This window comes from Gorilla gorilla, chromosome 1, assembly GCF_029281585.2.
Source record: "Gorilla gorilla gorilla isolate KB3781 chromosome 1, NHGRI_mGorGor1-v2.1_pri, whole genome shotgun sequence".
Taxonomy (NCBI): domain Eukaryota; kingdom Metazoa; phylum Chordata; class Mammalia; order Primates; family Hominidae; genus Gorilla; species Gorilla gorilla.
Genome location: NC_073224.2, coordinates 63557742 through 63575100, shown reverse-complemented (window position 1 = coordinate 63575100; position 17359 = coordinate 63557742). Strand labels below are relative to the sequence as shown.

At 35.4% G+C, this 17359-nt stretch overlaps 1 protein-coding gene across 1 annotated transcript in view; it reads left to right on the top strand.

Moving 5' to 3' along the window:
• The window catches only part of CDC73 (cell division cycle 73), a 131450-nt gene that overhangs the window by 65719 nt on the left and 48372 nt on the right, over nucleotides 1-17359 (top strand). The window contains exon 11 of the mRNA XM_031016526.3: nucleotides 15688-15745. Within this exon, the coding sequence (XP_030872386.1) occupies nucleotides 15688-15745 (58 nt within the window). The remainder of the gene's footprint in view (nucleotides 1-15687; nucleotides 15746-17359) is intronic.

Sequence of the window (17359 nt, the reverse complement as noted above, 5' to 3'; positions counted from 1 at the left end):
ACATAGGATTTGACTATGAAGCTAGCCACAATGACCGTTTATGGAGTATTTACTCAAAATCAGATTGCGTGCTAAGCTTACTTGAGCTGTTATGCAAATGGCTCTTTTCTAATAGTTTATTATTGTAATACCCACTTAAAAGATGCAGAACCAGTGCCTGGAGTTGTAAAATAGTCCAAATGTCAGACAAATACTGGTAAGAATAGAGGCCAAGCTGGGAATTGAAGCAAGATTATCTAAATTCTTATCCTCTGTGTTTTTTTTTTTTCTTTTTAAATCTATCTAGTACTATCATTATTCTCTGTTCTTAAACTTTTTATTACATGGCACTGCTAGAGAAATTGTGGGATTTTTTTTTTTTTTTTCTGAACACTGGTGCAGCATACCCAGGAATCATTAATAGAATAATAAATGAATGTTTATATTTTCACTTTTTCAACAGGTACATATTGATTAACTACTGTGTACCAACATGTGCATTTAGGCATAGCTTATTAAGTATAGGGGATACAAAGTTGATTTAGAGACACTCCCTACCGCTTTCTCCAGGAAAGGACTAAATAATTATTATTCTTTTGCCAGTTCTTTTGATTGGATTTTTTTAATGTCTCTCTGGATTATTATAGATTTTGATTATTAAGAGAGTTATATGGGTAACCTATTCATTAGTGGGTCCCTCCAGTATCGGGTTGAGTCCCTGAGTTTCCAATGGGACCCCCCCCCCCCCGCCCCGAACTGCTTGTTATGGGACAAGTATTTAAACAGCAAGAAACTTCCAAATATTACTAACAAAAGGTGCCTGTGTACTTAACTGGAATTTACTTCATACTTTAAAGTACAGCCGCAACCTCTTTCTTTCTGTCTTTTTTTTTTTTTTTTTTTTTTTGGAGACAGAGTTTTGCTCTATTGCCCAGGCTGGGGTACAGTGGCACAATCTTGTCTCACTGCAACCTCTGCTTCCCAGGTTCAAGGGATTCTCGTGCTTCAGCCTGCCGAGTACCTGGGATTACAGGCGCGTGCCACCACACCCGGCTAATTGTTGTATTTTTACTAGAAGTGAGGTTTTACTATGTTGCCCAGGCCAGTCTCAAACTCCTGACCTCAGGTGATCCACCTGCCTTGGCCTCCCAAAGTGCTAGGATTACAGACGTGAGCCACAGTGCCCGGCCAACCTGTTTGTTAAATTTAAGTTAAGCTAGTTAAGAACTTTACGTAAAGTTCAGGAAAACAGGGCAGATATGAGATAAAAGTTCCTTTAGTAACTTTTTGTAGCAACCTACATGTTTCCAGTCAAGAGAAACTGTAAAAATCTTATGACAGGAGAGCTTGTAGAAGTTCTTCCTTTAGTCTAGTTTCTTTTAACATCTGAATTCTATGGTTAAACTAACTCAGTAAATGTGACAGGTTTCTTTTTCAGATTCAGCAAACTGGCAACTATTTTGTTAAGTTTTATAGTTATAAATGGCTTGTAATTGTCACTTGCATAAGTCTATTTTTAATCCTACAACACATCCGTGATGGAAAAATAGGTGGCCGTTACTATGTGCATCATGGCCAGAGCTGTCCAGGCTGGTTTTAGCATTTTCCTGGGCATGTCTAGTATAGACTTCAAGGAGTCAGAATTTAAAGACAGGAATTGTAATGCCTCCTAATTGTCAGTTTTTACTGGGTGTAGAAATAATTATTTTTGTATTCATGTAGTTAATGGTTTTGAATGATTATTACATGTTGAATCAGATGTAAATCTGCTGTTCAAGTGGCTACTAAATAGTAACTCATGGAGTTACATCATCTATTTATCTATGTATGTACATTCAACAATATGTCCTTGGTAAAAAGATTAAAAGAGAAAGGTAGGGGGAGAGCACTTCAACCAGGGTGGATGATTTTCATCTAATGGGAATGAGCAAAATCCTTGAGTAACATTAGAAGGGAGACATGAATCTGGTCTTCTTATATTGGTCTCCTTTCCTGTTTGTGCTTTATTATGAGTGGTTGGTCCCTGAATTCAAGGAATTAATTCCAGCTAGGGCTTACCAGAAATACCAGCTATTTTTTCCCATGTTGGACAAAAATCTTAATGTTTTAGATCAGGTATAATGTCCACCATACCACTCTGAAAACTGTCACTTGACACAATTATTTAGAGACCAATTTTAGTTTTATTGAGATGACTAGACAATTTCGCATAATGTTTGCTTGGAGTTTATTTCTCTTGACTGTTTTTATTTATAATCAGATGCAGTCTTTTTCATTACATAAAGGATTTGGACAAATGACTTGTTTTTGGTTATTTAATATTAGTATAGATAGTTTCCCCTTTTTGAAGAGAAGTCAAATGTTTATTAAAAGCTTGTAATTTTCCTCTAAAGTCAGTGGATGATTTATGAACCAGCTTTACTTTCCTTGAACTCACAAAGCAAGAATTAGCCTGATTGCAAATAAGCAATCTCAGAATGACCACAAGTGTCAGTGTTTGCCTGCCTTATTTTTCTCCTTCAGTTTTCTTGTGCAGCAGATATGCATGTTGTTTAAGAATTTCTTTTGACTTGAAAACAAAGCTAAATTTAAGTGTCTCTTTCAGAACTAATTATAGACACCTTTATCTGTTTTAATTCATGCAAACTATTAACAATGAGCATTTACAATCAGCAGTGATTTGGCAAATACTTTATTATGCTTGTGTATTCCTTGGTTTTTCTGAGGCACAGCTGTTTCAGTCAGGAATAATACTCTTAGAGCTGTGGTTCTCAAGGGGGCAGTGGTAGGGATAGTACTGATTTCTACGAGGTGTTCTAGAAGTTTGTGAGGATGTTTCTAGTTAACAGAATGATTTTTAAGGGCATTTTAGGGCCAGGGTAGATAGTAGTCCAGTAGTGTGTGGGACAGTCTTTGTAAACAGCAAAGACTAGCTCTGTGTTCTGCAGGACTTCTGAGTGTTTCATTGGCTATCTGTGTAGGTGAAACACTTTTTTATAATTAAGTAAATTTAAAACATTGTTGGAACATAAAGTATATTTTGTTCAGTTTTAACGTGCACTGAATTATCTAGAAATGTAACTACAGTGTACAGTGAGGGAAGCTTGTACTTTGCTTTGTTCTAAACTTGGCCAGTGGTTCACCATATCAAAAAATGAGATTGTGTTCATGGCATTTGAGTCACCAATATACCAGTCTGTGGGCATTTGTAATTGTTACATTCACTGTGACTTTATGTATAGGTATTAGCATCTGGTTAGTATATCTTCTGGTATAATCATGTCTGAGACTTACATACTGAAATGCATATTTTTATCATAAGTCTCTCTTTTTTTTTGTTTTTTGAGACAGTCTCGCTCTGTTGCCCAGGCTGGAGTGCAGTGGCGTGATCTTGGCTCACTGCAACTTCCAACCTCCCAGTTTCAAGTGATTCTCCTGCGTCAGCCACCCGAGTAGCTGGGATTACAGGTGCCACCACACCTGGCTAATTTTTGTATTTTTAGTAGAGTCACGGTTTCATCATGTTGCAGGCTGGTCTCAAACTCCTAACCTCAAGTGATCTGCCCACCTCGTCCTCCCAAAGTGTGGGGGATTATAGGCCTGAGCCACCACACCTGGCCTCTATCATTAATTTCTTTAAAAATTTTATTTGTATTAGTGTATTAATTTTTAAAATATATATGTAGATTGGTTGTATTACCTGTGCATTTCATTTCAGGTACTTAAGAGGGGTCATTGTAAAGTATTTCTTATATGAATACTTGTTCCATGTAAACTAAATATAAAGGGCATGTGTTGAATTTGATAGAGCTGTGACATCCACTGGGTCAGCACCTTTGAATAAATTATTTCAGGCAGCTTACACTCTCCATTCTCTGCAAACCCAGCATATTCTTGATATTTAAAATTATTAACACTATTAATTTATTTAAAGTATAACAAACAATTTGTAAATTCAAGTATATGTAAAATATCAAAACTTAAAATTCTACTAAAACTTTGCAAAGAAGCATAGTTACCCTAATATAAATTATTAGTATCAGAAAGTATTTATTTTAATGGCTGTAGTAGATACGAATAGAAAGCAAGTGTTGGGAGCCAAGCATGGTAGCTCATGCCTGTAATTCCAGCACTTTGGGAGGCTGAGATGGGCGAGTCACCTGAGATTGTGAGTTCAAGACCAGCCTGGCTGACATGGCAAAACCCCATCTCTACTAAAAATACAAAAATCAGCCAGACGTGGTGGTACATGCCTGTAATCCCAGCTACCTGGGAGGCTGAGGCACGAGAATCACTTGGACCTGGGAGGTGGAAATTGCAGTGAGCCGAGATTGCGCCACTGCACTCCAGCCTGGGTGACAGAGTGAGACACTGTCTCATAAAAGACAAAACAAGAAAGCAAGTGTTGGAAGTAAGTAAATAGAATTTTTTTTTTTCCTAAAGGGCTTTTTTGAAGAAAGAAGGGAACATTGAACATACTTGATTCATGTAGCCATCTTCAGTATGATTGGTTATGGCCCGATTAGAAATAGGGACTTCAGTGTAAAGGAACTTCGCAAAGTGCTGGGGTCTGACCTACAGAACTAGGCTGCACGATGGATGAATAACGTACTCAGACACTGATATTCAGTGAAAGAGCAGGGGGCCACTCACAGAAGGAGTTGCGGCAGCCACGTGCCAACTAACTGGCCTTGCTGGCATTTATTCAGCACAGATTTAATGACAAAGGCATTGAGTCAACACGTGTGGTTAATTAATCTGGTCGCCCTCCGCTGGAGAGAGCAGTCCTGTGAATGATCAAAGGCCAGTCTTAGGACCACATATGTAAACAAGCTCTTTAGATAAACTCCCTTACATTCCTTTTTACCTACTCTGAGCTATTAACTCAAGGTAAGACAGTTAGGCTGCTTTCAGCCATAACCCTATCCAGAGGCTTTTGAAAGACCTTCCGGCCTTCCAAGAAGGTTTGCTTTTTTCCTGTAATTTTATAATTTCTCCCACCACCCTGACCAAGCCCCTACAGCAAACCCTTACAGCAAAGCAGACAAGAGACATGCAAAGGTTATAGGATTACAGACCAAGAGATAATGTTTGACTTTTAGGGTTTGATTCTGTGCCCTGCCCCCAACTTCTTAGGCTGTCTAAGAGGTTTGCTAACCTTTGGCAAATACATTAGGCATTTTTTATATGCAAGCTACAAGGGGTTGTGAGATGCATCAATAGGTTCCTTTCTTTGAAGAAACTGATAGCCTTGATGGATACATAGATCATTATAAAGATAGCAAGATAATTGGAAATAAGTGTTATTTAAATTTTGTCTTTCATATATAAACTCTTAATTGAAATTCATATGGTGTCACTCATTTTCACTGTGTTTTGATACTTTTGTGTTCCCAATTGAACTTGGTTTGTATTATGTTGTTATTTTGATTTCTCATGCATTTCCTATATTTTCACTCATTTTAAATAAGATGTGGTCTCATAGAAAATAGAATTGCTGAGTTTTAGTGAGCCAAAAAAAGAAAAATGTAGTATTTCTGTTTATATCCTCCATTTATCCTTAATTATTTGCTAATGAACATATTGTATATTTCTTTTTCACTGATTTTCTCTCACCTTTGAGTTTTATATACCATTTTCTAACTTTTCACAGAATTTGTTACTGTCTCCAGAATTTATAACGTTCCAGAATATTTCAGCTAACTGTCTTACTTGTAGTGTGTGTGTGTGTGTGTGTGTGTGTTTGTGTGTGTGTGTTGTGGGCCAGTGATGGGTTTCAGGTAGTTAAGTATACATACAGGTTTGTTTCAGTGTAGCTTCCTCAGTCAGTTTATTGAATCATACTAAATGTTTTCTTTTAAAGCTTGTAATGTTGTTACTTATCTTTCTACGTGTATGCCAGTAACTATAATTCTGTGATTCCCAAAACAGCTAAACTAATAACTGATTACAAAGGTATACCCTGTGATAGAAGGAACTAGGCAGGAGAATATGTTTTAATTTACATGGAACAAAAGGAAGAGCAAATTTGTATGGTATACCATTCTTCTACCTTTGAAGAAACCCATTTTGGATTATGTCTTCAAACTTAAATCAGTTAATTGCACATTCAAGGTTGTACTACAGTGGCATTGTTTCTAGTGAAAAGGTATTATTTACATTAGAAAAATGAAATTTCAGAGCAGAATTGGACCTTTGAGGTCATCTAAAAATTTATTTTTCTCACTTTATAGGTGAAGTAACTAAGACCCTGAGAGGCAATGATTTTCTCAAAGTTCCTCACTTTGTGGCAAGTCAAAGCTGGAACATAGCTCTTAAGACTTACAGATCAACTTTTTTCACGCTGATTAACACTTCCGGTTATTTGGTATATTCTTTTAGTTCATGGACCCATATGTTACACAAATGATTATGTGTACCATCTACCTTATCCATGTTTCTCTGCCACTATAAAAATAATTCTGCCAGTTTTAAATGAACATAGTGGTTTTATTAAACCTCAGAGAGACTTATGACAGAATCATTCATCTGTGCCCTAAGATATGAGATCATTATAGACTTTGATATTAAAGGAGAGCAATACACATGCTTGGATTTTTGCTAATTGCAGTTCTGTGATAAAACATTTCAACTACATTCACATGGATGTCATTTTTTAATCAGTAGATAAGTAAATGAGAAAAGTTTTTCTAATATGCAAGAGTACCCCTTTTAAAGATTTTGTGATTTGTATCACCTTTTCTCTCTTTTGATTCCAATTTGAATTGCTGTATTAGTCTGGGTTCTCTAGAGAAATGGAGCCAATAGAATCTGTTTCTATATCTGTTTATAATTTGTGAAATAAATCTCTATATGTGTATGTACATATACACACATATATAGATTTAGTGTATTAGTTATTAGTATTTATTTTACTGGTGGTTTAACACACAAAACATAAGCACACATATGTATATATGGAGATTGTTACAATGAATTGACTCACACAGGTATGGAGTCTAAGAAGTCTCAGGATCTGTGTCAGCCAGCTGAGAGTGCATTGTCTTCTAACTCTGCCCTTTTGTAATATTCAGACCATCATTGAATTTGATGAAGCCTACCCACATTAGGAATGGGAATCTGCTTTACTCAGTCTTCCTAATCAAACATTAATCTCATCCAGAAACACCGTCACAGACCCACACAGAATTTTTTTTTTGTCCAGCCTATTTCGTTTAGCATAATGTTTTCAAGGTTCATTTGTGTTGCAGCATGTATTACAATTCCATTCCTTTTTAAGGCTAAATGACATCCCATTGTGTATATATATAATTTATCTGTTCATGTGTTGACGTTCATTAGAGTTATTCCGACTTTTTGCCTATTGTGAATAATGCTGCTATGAACTTGGGTGTAAAAATATCTGTTTAAGTCTGTGATTTCAAATTTTTTTGGATATATATACTCAAACAATTGTTGGATCATATGTTAATTCTTTGTTTAATTTTTGGAGTACCATCATACACTTTTCACAATAGCTGTGCCATTTTATATTCCTGCCAGTCATATGTAAGAATTCCAATTTCTCCATCTTCTCATTTATACTTGTTATTTTCTTATTTTGTTACTGGATTTTGATAATAACCATTCAAATGTATTTGAAGTAATGTCTCATGGTATTTGATTTGCTGTTCCCTAACGATTAGTGATGTCTGGTGTATTTTCATGCACTTATTAGCCATCTATATCTCTGGAGAAATACCTATTCAAATCCTTTGCCCATATTTAAATTGGCTGGTTTGTGTTTTGTCGTTATTGAGTTGCAGGAGTTCTTTATATAGTCTGGATATTAATTTCTTATATGTGTGACTTGCAAATATTTTTTCCCTTTCTGTAGGTTGCCTTTTCACTGTGTTGATATCCTTTGCACAAAAGTTTTAAATTTTGATGGAGTCCAGTTTGTTTCTTTTTCCGTTGCCTGTACTTTCGGTTTCATATCCAAGACATCAGTGCTAAATTCAGTTTCATGAAGCTTTTCCTCTGTTTTCTTCTAAGAGTTTTATAGTTTTCACTCTTAAGTTTAGTCTTTTGATCCTTTTTGAGTTAAATTTGTATATAGTTTAAAGTAATGGTCCAACTTCGTCCTTTTGCGTGTGGCTATCCAGTTTCCCCAGCACCATTTGTTGAAAAGGCTGTCCTTTCCTTATTGAATGGTCTGGACACCCTTGTCAAAAATTAGTTGACCATATACGTGTGAGGTTATTTCTGGGTATTCTAGTCCATTAATCTGTATGTCTGTCTTTATGCCTCTTCTGTTTACTGTTGCTTTGCAGTAAGTTTTGAAATCTGGAAGTTTGAGTCCTCCAACTTTGATCTTTTTCACGATGAGTTTGGCTAAGTATTTGAGGTCCCGTGAGATTCCATGTGACTTTTAGGATGAGTTTTTCTATTTCTGCAAAAATGTTGAGTTTTGATAGGGATTGTGTTGTGCTTCTGATAGTATAGAAATCTTAATATTTTTCTAGTCCCTGAATACAAATGTCTTTCCATTTGTTTGTGTCTTTAATTCTTTTAGCAATATTTTATAGTTTCAGTGTACAAGTCTTTTGTTTCCTTGGTTAAGTTTATTCCTAAGTATTTCATTCTTTTTAATGCTATTGTAAGTGGAATTGTTTTCTTAATTTACTTTTTGGACCATCTATTGTTAGTGTATAGAAACACAACTAATTTTTGTGTGTTGATTTTGTATTCTGCAACTTTGCAGAACTTGTCTATTATTAATATAACTTTTTTGGTGTCATTTCTAGGTTATTTAACCTACAAATCTTGTCATCTGCAAACATATTTTACCTCTTCGTTTCCAATTTGAATGCCTTCTGTTTTTCTTGCCTAATTTCTCTGGCTGGAACTTTCAGTATTATGTTGAATAGAGGTGATGAAAGTGGGCATCCTTGTCTTGTTCCTGATCTTAGGGACAAAGCTTTGTCTTTTACCATTGAGTAAGATGTTAGCTGTGGGTTTTTCATATGTATCTTTATTATGTGGAGGACATTGCCTTCCATTCCTAGTTGAATTTTTAAATGTTATAATGAAAGAGTATTAATTTTTGTCTTTTTTTCCTACATCATTTGAGATGACCGTGAGGGTTTTTCACCTTTATCTGTTAATGTGGTGTATTATTAAATATTAATACATTGATTTTTCATATGTTGAACCACCTTTGCATTCCAAGAATGAATCCCATTAGGTCATGGTATATAATACTTTTAATTTGCTGCTGAATTCAGTTTGCTAGGTCATGACTTATCCTTACATAAAGAGTGTTAAAAGAAAATTGTTTAACAGTTATTAGTCCGACTTTATTTTGGGCAGTGAGCTGAAAATACACAGACAAAAACACATATGCATATTGCAAGTAACTAAATACCTATGTAATTGTATTAATAATTTTTTCATTTCATGTATTTATTATCGAGCTCCTTCATTAGATTGCAAGCACCATGAGGGTAGGGACCTCGTGCTCTTGTTTATATTTCTGCATTTCTGTTTTCTTATTTGGCACTTACTATGCTTTCAGTAAGTGTATGTAGAGGCCAGGTGCGGTGGCTCGTGCCTGTAATCCCAGCACTTTGGGAGGCTGAGGCGGGTGGATCACTTGAGGTCAGGAGTTCAAGACCAGCCCGGCCAACATGGTGAAACCCCGTCTCTACTAAAAATAGAAAAATTAGCCAGGTTTGATGGTGCACGCCTGCACTCCCAGCTACTCAGGAGGCTGAGGCACAAGAATCGCTTGAACTGGGAGGTGGAGGTTGCAGTGAGCTGAGATTGTGCCACAGCACTCCAGCCTGGGCAACAAAGTGAGATACCATCTCACAAAAAAAAAAAAAAAAAAAGTGTATGTGCAAAGAATGAATGTTGTTTAATTCTCTTAATAATCCTGTGTGACAGTTATTTTTGCCATATTCATTTAATAGATAAAGCAGTTTTTACTCAATGTAATAGTCATGAATCAGTAATCCTAAGGCAAATATATTTGTTTTAATTAGTCAGTGTATAGTGATTAAACACCTGCCATGCACCTGGCTGTATCAAGATTGGAGGAGTAATAGTCTCTGATGGGAAGTAAAGTACCTTGCAGTCTGATTGGGGGAAGCAGACAAATAATTAGGGAATTATATAGTATAATGAGGTGTTATGGTCTGAATGCCTACCAAAATTTGTGTGTTGAAAATTAATCCCCACTGTGGTGATATTAAGAAGTAGGACCATTTGGAAAGTGATTAAGTCATGAGGGCATGGTCTTTACAAATGAATTAATGCCCTGTAAAAGGGCTGGAGGGAATTAGCTTAAATCCTTTTTTGCCCTTCCACCTTCTACCATGTGAAGACACTGTCTGTCCCCTCCAGAGGATGCAACAATAAGACATCATTTTGGAAGCAGAGAGACACAAAACCTGCAGGTACCTCGATCTTGGATTTTCCAGCCTTCAGAATTTTGAGAAATATGTTTCTGTTATTTACAAACTGCCCAGTGTGTGGTATTTTGGTATAGTAGCACAAATGTCCTAAGACATGATAAAGGTATCCAGAAAATGCCAAAAGGTCAAAACAAGGGAACATTGGAATTATGGGAAGAGAGAGAATGAGGAAAGAGAGAAAAAAGTTTGTGAAGGGAAGTCTTCAAATCAGAGGTTACAAGGTATTAGTAGTTAGGAAGCATAGGCTTTGGATTCAAAAAGGCCCAGATCTGTTCTGCTTACTAGGCATGTGACCTGGGCAAGTAACTGGTTTTTGCTTGTTTGTTTGTTTTAGTTTAATTTTCTCATCGTACAATAGATACAACATCTACCTTAATCAGTTTGTTTAGAGGTTGGGTGATGAGACAGAACATGTCTCAGCCGTTTAAGTGGTTACTTCTCTGGAGAGAGTTTCTGGGCTTAGGGAAAGAAAGATAAATTTATTTTTAAATTTTATAGCCCTTTATCTGTATATTTAAAGGGAGGGAAGTGCTATGCTTTATAAGTATGTTAATTGTTTTCTATGTTAGCAACATATTGTATACATATACCTCAAAGTTATAAGAAGTCCTAAAAAATTGTGCTTATTATTTATGTTGAAATGTTTTGCTTCTAAAATCCTTTATGTTTTTTAGCCTCATTGTAATTTGTCCCCAGAATTGCTGTTTCCTTTTTCTACAACAGGTTTCTCAAAACACTCTTTTAAAAGACTAGCTGGACATGGTGGCTCTCTCCTGCAATCCCAGCGCTTTAGGAGGCCAAGGCAGGAGGATTGCTTGAAGTTTGAGACCAACTTGTGCAACAAAATGAGGCCTGATCCCTTAAAAAAAAAGACTCATTCAGTGTGTTTAGAAGTTCAGGCCGGGCGCAATGGCTCATGCCTGTAATCCCAGCAGTTTGGGAGGCAGAGGCGGGTGGGTCACTTGAGGTCAGGAATTTGAGACCAGCCTGGCCAACATGGTGAAACCTCTGTTTCTACTAAAAATACAAACATTAGCCAGACATTGATGGTGCGCACCTGTAGTCCCAGCTACTTGAGTGGCTGAAGCAGGAGACTCTCTTGAGCTTGGGAGGTAGAGGTTGCAGTGAGCTGAGATCACACCACTGCACTCCAACCTGGGTGACAGAGCAAGACTCCATCTCAAAAAAAAAAAAAAAAAATTCACACACATATTTAAACATTCTAATCTTTGGGAATTCTAATTATCCAGAATTCATAGGAATAAGTTACTTTTTAAAATAAAGGTAAAAACATTCAAGGGTATGACTAATATTTAAATAATTTTTAAAACATATGTGACTTTTGCCGTTATTAATACAACAGAAAAGTAGATCGGAAACTCCTGGAGTCTGCGTATATGTTCTATATATGTTTTCTTCATAAAAACTTTCAGGCCAAGCGTGGTGGTACACACCTGTAATCCTAGCACTTTGGGAGACTTGAGCTCAGGAGTTTGATACCAGCCTGGGCAACATGGCGAAACCCTGTCTCCACCAAAAAAAAAAAAAAAACAAAAAACAAAAACTAGCCTGGCATGGTGGTGCGTGCCTGGAGGCTGAGGTGGGAAAACTGCTTAAGCCCCAGAGGTCAAGGCTGCAGTGAGCCAAGATTGCACCACTGCACTCCAACCTGGGTGAGATCCTGTTTTTTTAAAAAAAAGTTTTCAATATTTCACTGTTTCAGGTAACATTTTAAAATTAAATATAATGTATATAGTGTGTTCTTTTTCACTTGCAACAAATATTTTTTTCTGATGGTATTATATATTACGATATCTATTCCACTTGTTTAAGCAGCACATACTGGTACTTTGCAAATATCAGAAGATTTTAGATGATCTCATTTGCTAAAATAATGAAAGCAAGGATTGCTTGTAAACAGCATACTTTGTTTTGTATTTTTATTCTTTGCAAATGTGGTTCTCTCACTGTTTTTCCCTTCTGTGTTAATTCAGTTATTTCTTTTCTAGAATGCCTCAAGTCTTGGTGAAATTATAATGCTTCTGACTTTTCAAGAGAAAGCAGGTTTTCCTCTCCAGTTAGCACAACTTGTCAGCTCTTTTGTTTTTGTGCTGATACCTTTCTTTTCCCAGCTGGGTAGTGTTTTTTCTTCCAATCCAAATCTTTAAAAATATAGAATTGTCAGTCTGTTCCATATTCCAGATTATTTTTTCTGTTTCTTTATACATTCCGTGTGTGTGTGTGTGTGTGTGCGTGCGTATAGCCTTTGAAAAATGACCTCACCTTTGTCTCTTCATCTTTAGGGTGGAAGGTGGTGGGGTTGATTTCTGCAATCCGTTATGCAGTGACTACTCCACCTTTACTTAAAAATAATGGAAATCAGAGTAGAATGTGCTTTTAGCCTCTTGGGTGGTGTTGGCTGGGGAGTCCTAGAAACGGCTATAAATTCATGGCGTGATTTGCAAAGAACTTCCCAGTTTTCTTCCAAGAAGGTCATATTCTACTGTTTTGTCATTAGCCTGTTGCGTGTCACAACTGTATAACTCTGTGTGTGTGTGTTGGCGGGGTGGGTGTGTATACCAACTCAAAAATTAAGGTTGTACTGTACTGACCTTGGCAACTGAAATTTTCAGTAAGCCTTGAGAAGACAAAATTAGGTAACATTTTTTTTCTATTGCAACGGACAGGACTTTGATTCAACTGTGGCAAACGAAAGTGTGTGTGGGGTTTGTAGAGTGCTGAGATGGGAGATTTGACTCGTAATCAAGAATGGTTAAGGGTAAAGTAGGTCTTGCAGGCCACTAGAAATAGATAGTAGATATTATAAAGGGTATTATATTCTACCTCTTTTCTTGCGTTATAGCTTAATTCTCTCTTTCTGCCAATGCATTTTCTCCATGAGTCAAGGGTCATCATCATCAGTGATTTTAGGCTTATTTCCTTGTAGCTAGTGGTTTTAACAGCTAGCTCTAGTCTATAAAAAATAATCCCAGAGAAGGACTTTTGATTGATGTAGTCGAGGATATAAACCTTTCCTAGTGACCAGGGGATAGAGCTTATTGCCAAAAGGGAGTGATTGGGTCATCAAACAAGGATTATTACTAGGAAAACAGAAAATACCCATTATTGGTATTTAAAAGGATCAAGTTTTGAGCTTATTCAAAAATAGACAAAAATTCCTAAGGGTTACAATTTATAGTGGAAAAGGTTTTTTTTTCCATATTATTTACATATGCTTATACCTTTTGCCTGACCCATGTCGTAAAATTCGTACTCTTTGTTATATAATACAGGTGTACAACTAATTCAGTAGTTAATTGGATCACTTTGGGTTTGTGTAGTTATCTTTATATGCACATAATTTTTATTCTGGTGATTTTGAACTTAGGCCACTCTATTCCAAAAAAAAAGAAGGGCTTTGATTTGAATCTAGCCAGACTCATGGTTAAATGTGGACAGAAGATGTCTGCATATATGCCTGCTCATTGTTTTTCTGTCTCATTTTCTATGTTTTTCGTCTTAAATCACATCCCCACGAGTCAGTATTTACATGCTAGAATAGGTAAGTAATATGATTAGTTTACTCTTATTATATAATGTCTAGTTGATTCTTTATATAGGGGCTAATGTTCCTTTTAATGGATTCCTATTTAATGATTATCCCCTGGCTTCTGATTTTTTAAAAATCTAGGTGCAATTCAGTTCAACTAGCTGCAGTGCCCAGAGCCTACTATGCTCCAGGTACTGGAATTACAAAGAAGAACAAAAACAGTTATGTCCCCTAACATGAACTTAGAGACAAATATAATCAGAAGGTTCCCCCACATCATAATGATGTTAAATATTTGATATGCTCTGCACCTTATGACTCACTTTTTTTTTACATTTAAAGTTTTACCTGAATGTAATATAATTGGAGGAAAACCATATCATAAGTATACTTGATAAATTTTTACGAACAATACATCTATGAAACCAGCACCCAGAATGACTCAGTAGTAAATACACCAATATATATTAATAACTATTTGCGCAATAGTGAGAATGTTGGAAAAAGGATATTTTGCTGTCTTCAGGTGTCTTTTTTTTTTTTTTTTTTTCCTTCTTGGAGTTTTTGCTACCTACCTGCTCCTGCGGCTGTTGTTTCTTGTAATAAAGAATGGTTTCTGTGATGTTCTAACTGAATGCTAGGAATACCACTGTATTGAAGTGAAAGTCTTTTTTCTCCTGTACTCATTTTTATAGTCATTTATTTTTTTAAAAATGCCATGGGATAGCCTGCTATTTCAAACAGTTTTACCACGTTTACCATCTCAAATTTTGAAGAAAATGTAATGTAATTATAATTAGTATTTAGCAGTATTTCTTTGGAAATGTTTTTTGTGATGCTAATATTGATTTTAATTTTTATATATTTATGTACCTCCCCTGATAATTTGTCAAATTTCCTTCTGTTATGTACAACTAGTGTAAAGTCTTTATGAATTCATAGTTATGAAATTTACACTTGCAACTTTCTATAAAGAAAAATGTATTATGAAATATCACTGTGAATATGATTGAAACTATTGCACTAAAAACAGACATTTTAAGAATCTTAAGCATTTCAGAGGCATCTGTCCTTGAGTATATAATTGATATACTTCAACACTTACCGTATTTCCATGTACATCTTACATTTTCAGTAATTATTGAGATTTGTTTTAAGATACTCTCATCTGCTCTTAATTCAAATGTAACATCTCTTCTTTATAAATGTGATTTTTCCTGAATATTTTAAAGGCATTTAATTATTTGAAATGTTTGTTTTTTAAATACGTTCCAATATAACATATTTTAGGTTTTTCCAACAGGAGGGTATATATCATTTATTTATTTTGAGATTGTCTAGAGAAAAAAAGATTGACTTGATTTTAGAACAGGCAGTGACATTTCTGAGAATATTAAAATTGTCAGCAGTTAAGCAAATCATTTAAAAATATTACATGTTTACAGTAACTACTCTGTAGTAACTACGTTTATTTTATGCTAAAGATGTGTATTATGATCTCATGACTAATAGCATAAAAGATCAGGAGAGTTTTCATTTTTATTTTTTTCTTAAACTGTAGGTCATAACATGTTCAGTGGAGTAACTGAGTGAGAAAAACAGAACAAGAGACAGAGAGATATGAGATTTCTTTGGAATAATTAAAGTGTTTATTATGTAAAGAAACTTTGATCTTATATATCAATTCTTATTCTTTTAAAGGAGGGTGCATCTGCCCGGAAGACTCAGACTCCTGCAGCCCAGCCAGTACCAAGACCAGGTAGAAATATAGAACTTTGCTTTTTGTTTTCTTTCAAAAGATCGTAACAGTGCAAGTTTTTAGTATGCGTATAATGCTTTGAACAAACTTAAATTTTACTTAAAATACATTGCAAAGTCATGTTTCTTTGAAGACTGTCGATACTGTTTAAGCAGATCTCAAAACTGTGATAATATACATAAAATGCTTGCTAAACTTCAGTCAGCATCATTAGTAAATCTTCATGTTTTTAGCAGAAAGACATAAATAAAGTGAAAGCATAGTAAATTGTTTATTTTCCTATAGTGTATTAAGCAGCTGAACTGGATTTTTATATATATATATATATATATAATACACATACATATATATACGTGTATATATACATATATACACGTATATATATGTGTGTGTATATGTGTGTGTGTATATATATGTATATATGTATGTATATATGTATATATGTATGTATATATATGTATATATGTATGTGTATATATATATGTATATATGTGTGTGTGTGTGTATATATATATATATTTTTTTTTTTTTTATTTATGAGACAGAGTCTTGCTCTGTCACCCAGGCTGGAGTACACTGGCGCCATCTCAGCTCACTGCAAGCTCCGCCTCCTGGGTTCACACCGTTCTCCTGCCTCAGCCTCCCAAGTAGCTGGGACTACAGGCGCCTGCCACCACGCCCGGCTAATTTTTTGTATTTTTAGTAGAGACGGGGTTTCACTATGTTAGCCAGGATGGTCTTGATCTCCTGACCTCATGATCCGCCCGCCTCGGCCTCCCAAAGTGCTGGGATTACAGGCTTGAGCCGCCGTGCCCGCCTGATATTCTTTACCGAAGTAATGTTTTCCCCAATTTGATGCAAAGGTCATTGATAAAATAGGTTATAAAACACTGTTTTTCAATAATGAATTTATACTATAGAACATTTACTTGAATAAATAGGTATAGTGAAGAGTTAAAGAAAACTTTTCAGAAAATGTTTTCATTTTGGTTAAGATTTTAGAAACATGTTTTAAAACATTTTTAAATGTTTAAAAGCTATTTATGTATATCCATCCTTTCATCAGTTCTCTCATAGTTCCGTGGTAGTATGTACAGATGTGAATTTTTTTCCTGCAGCAGCACAGAATTATAATTTTAATAGAATCATATTCAGCTTTGATGCTTAGAACTTGAGATATCTGTGTTGAACACCTAAAATTCTGTATCTTTTTTTTTTTTAAATGTGTTAAGCAAAGCTGGTATTGAAGTTATTTTAGAAAAATTCTTCCCCCTATTCCTAGTAACTAAAAAGACTGATCTTTATAGATCATTTAGATACCAACCCTGTATTTATTTATGGTGTTTTGGGTTTGTTTTTGGTGTTTGGTATTTGTTTTATTTTTACATTTATTTAGCATAATTTCAGTGCTAGGCTATACCACCTGTCCCCCCTTCCCCCCCCCCTTTTTTTTAAACTCATCAGTGCTCTTGAAAGTGAGTATGAAGAAAGAAAATAAAGGATTGGAAAGGCACAGGCAAGAACTTAACTGAATCTTCTGCATGAATTTCACAGTATCAATAGTGCAGATTTGGATATCCTCTTATTCATAGTATGTACACAGGCTAATTCTAA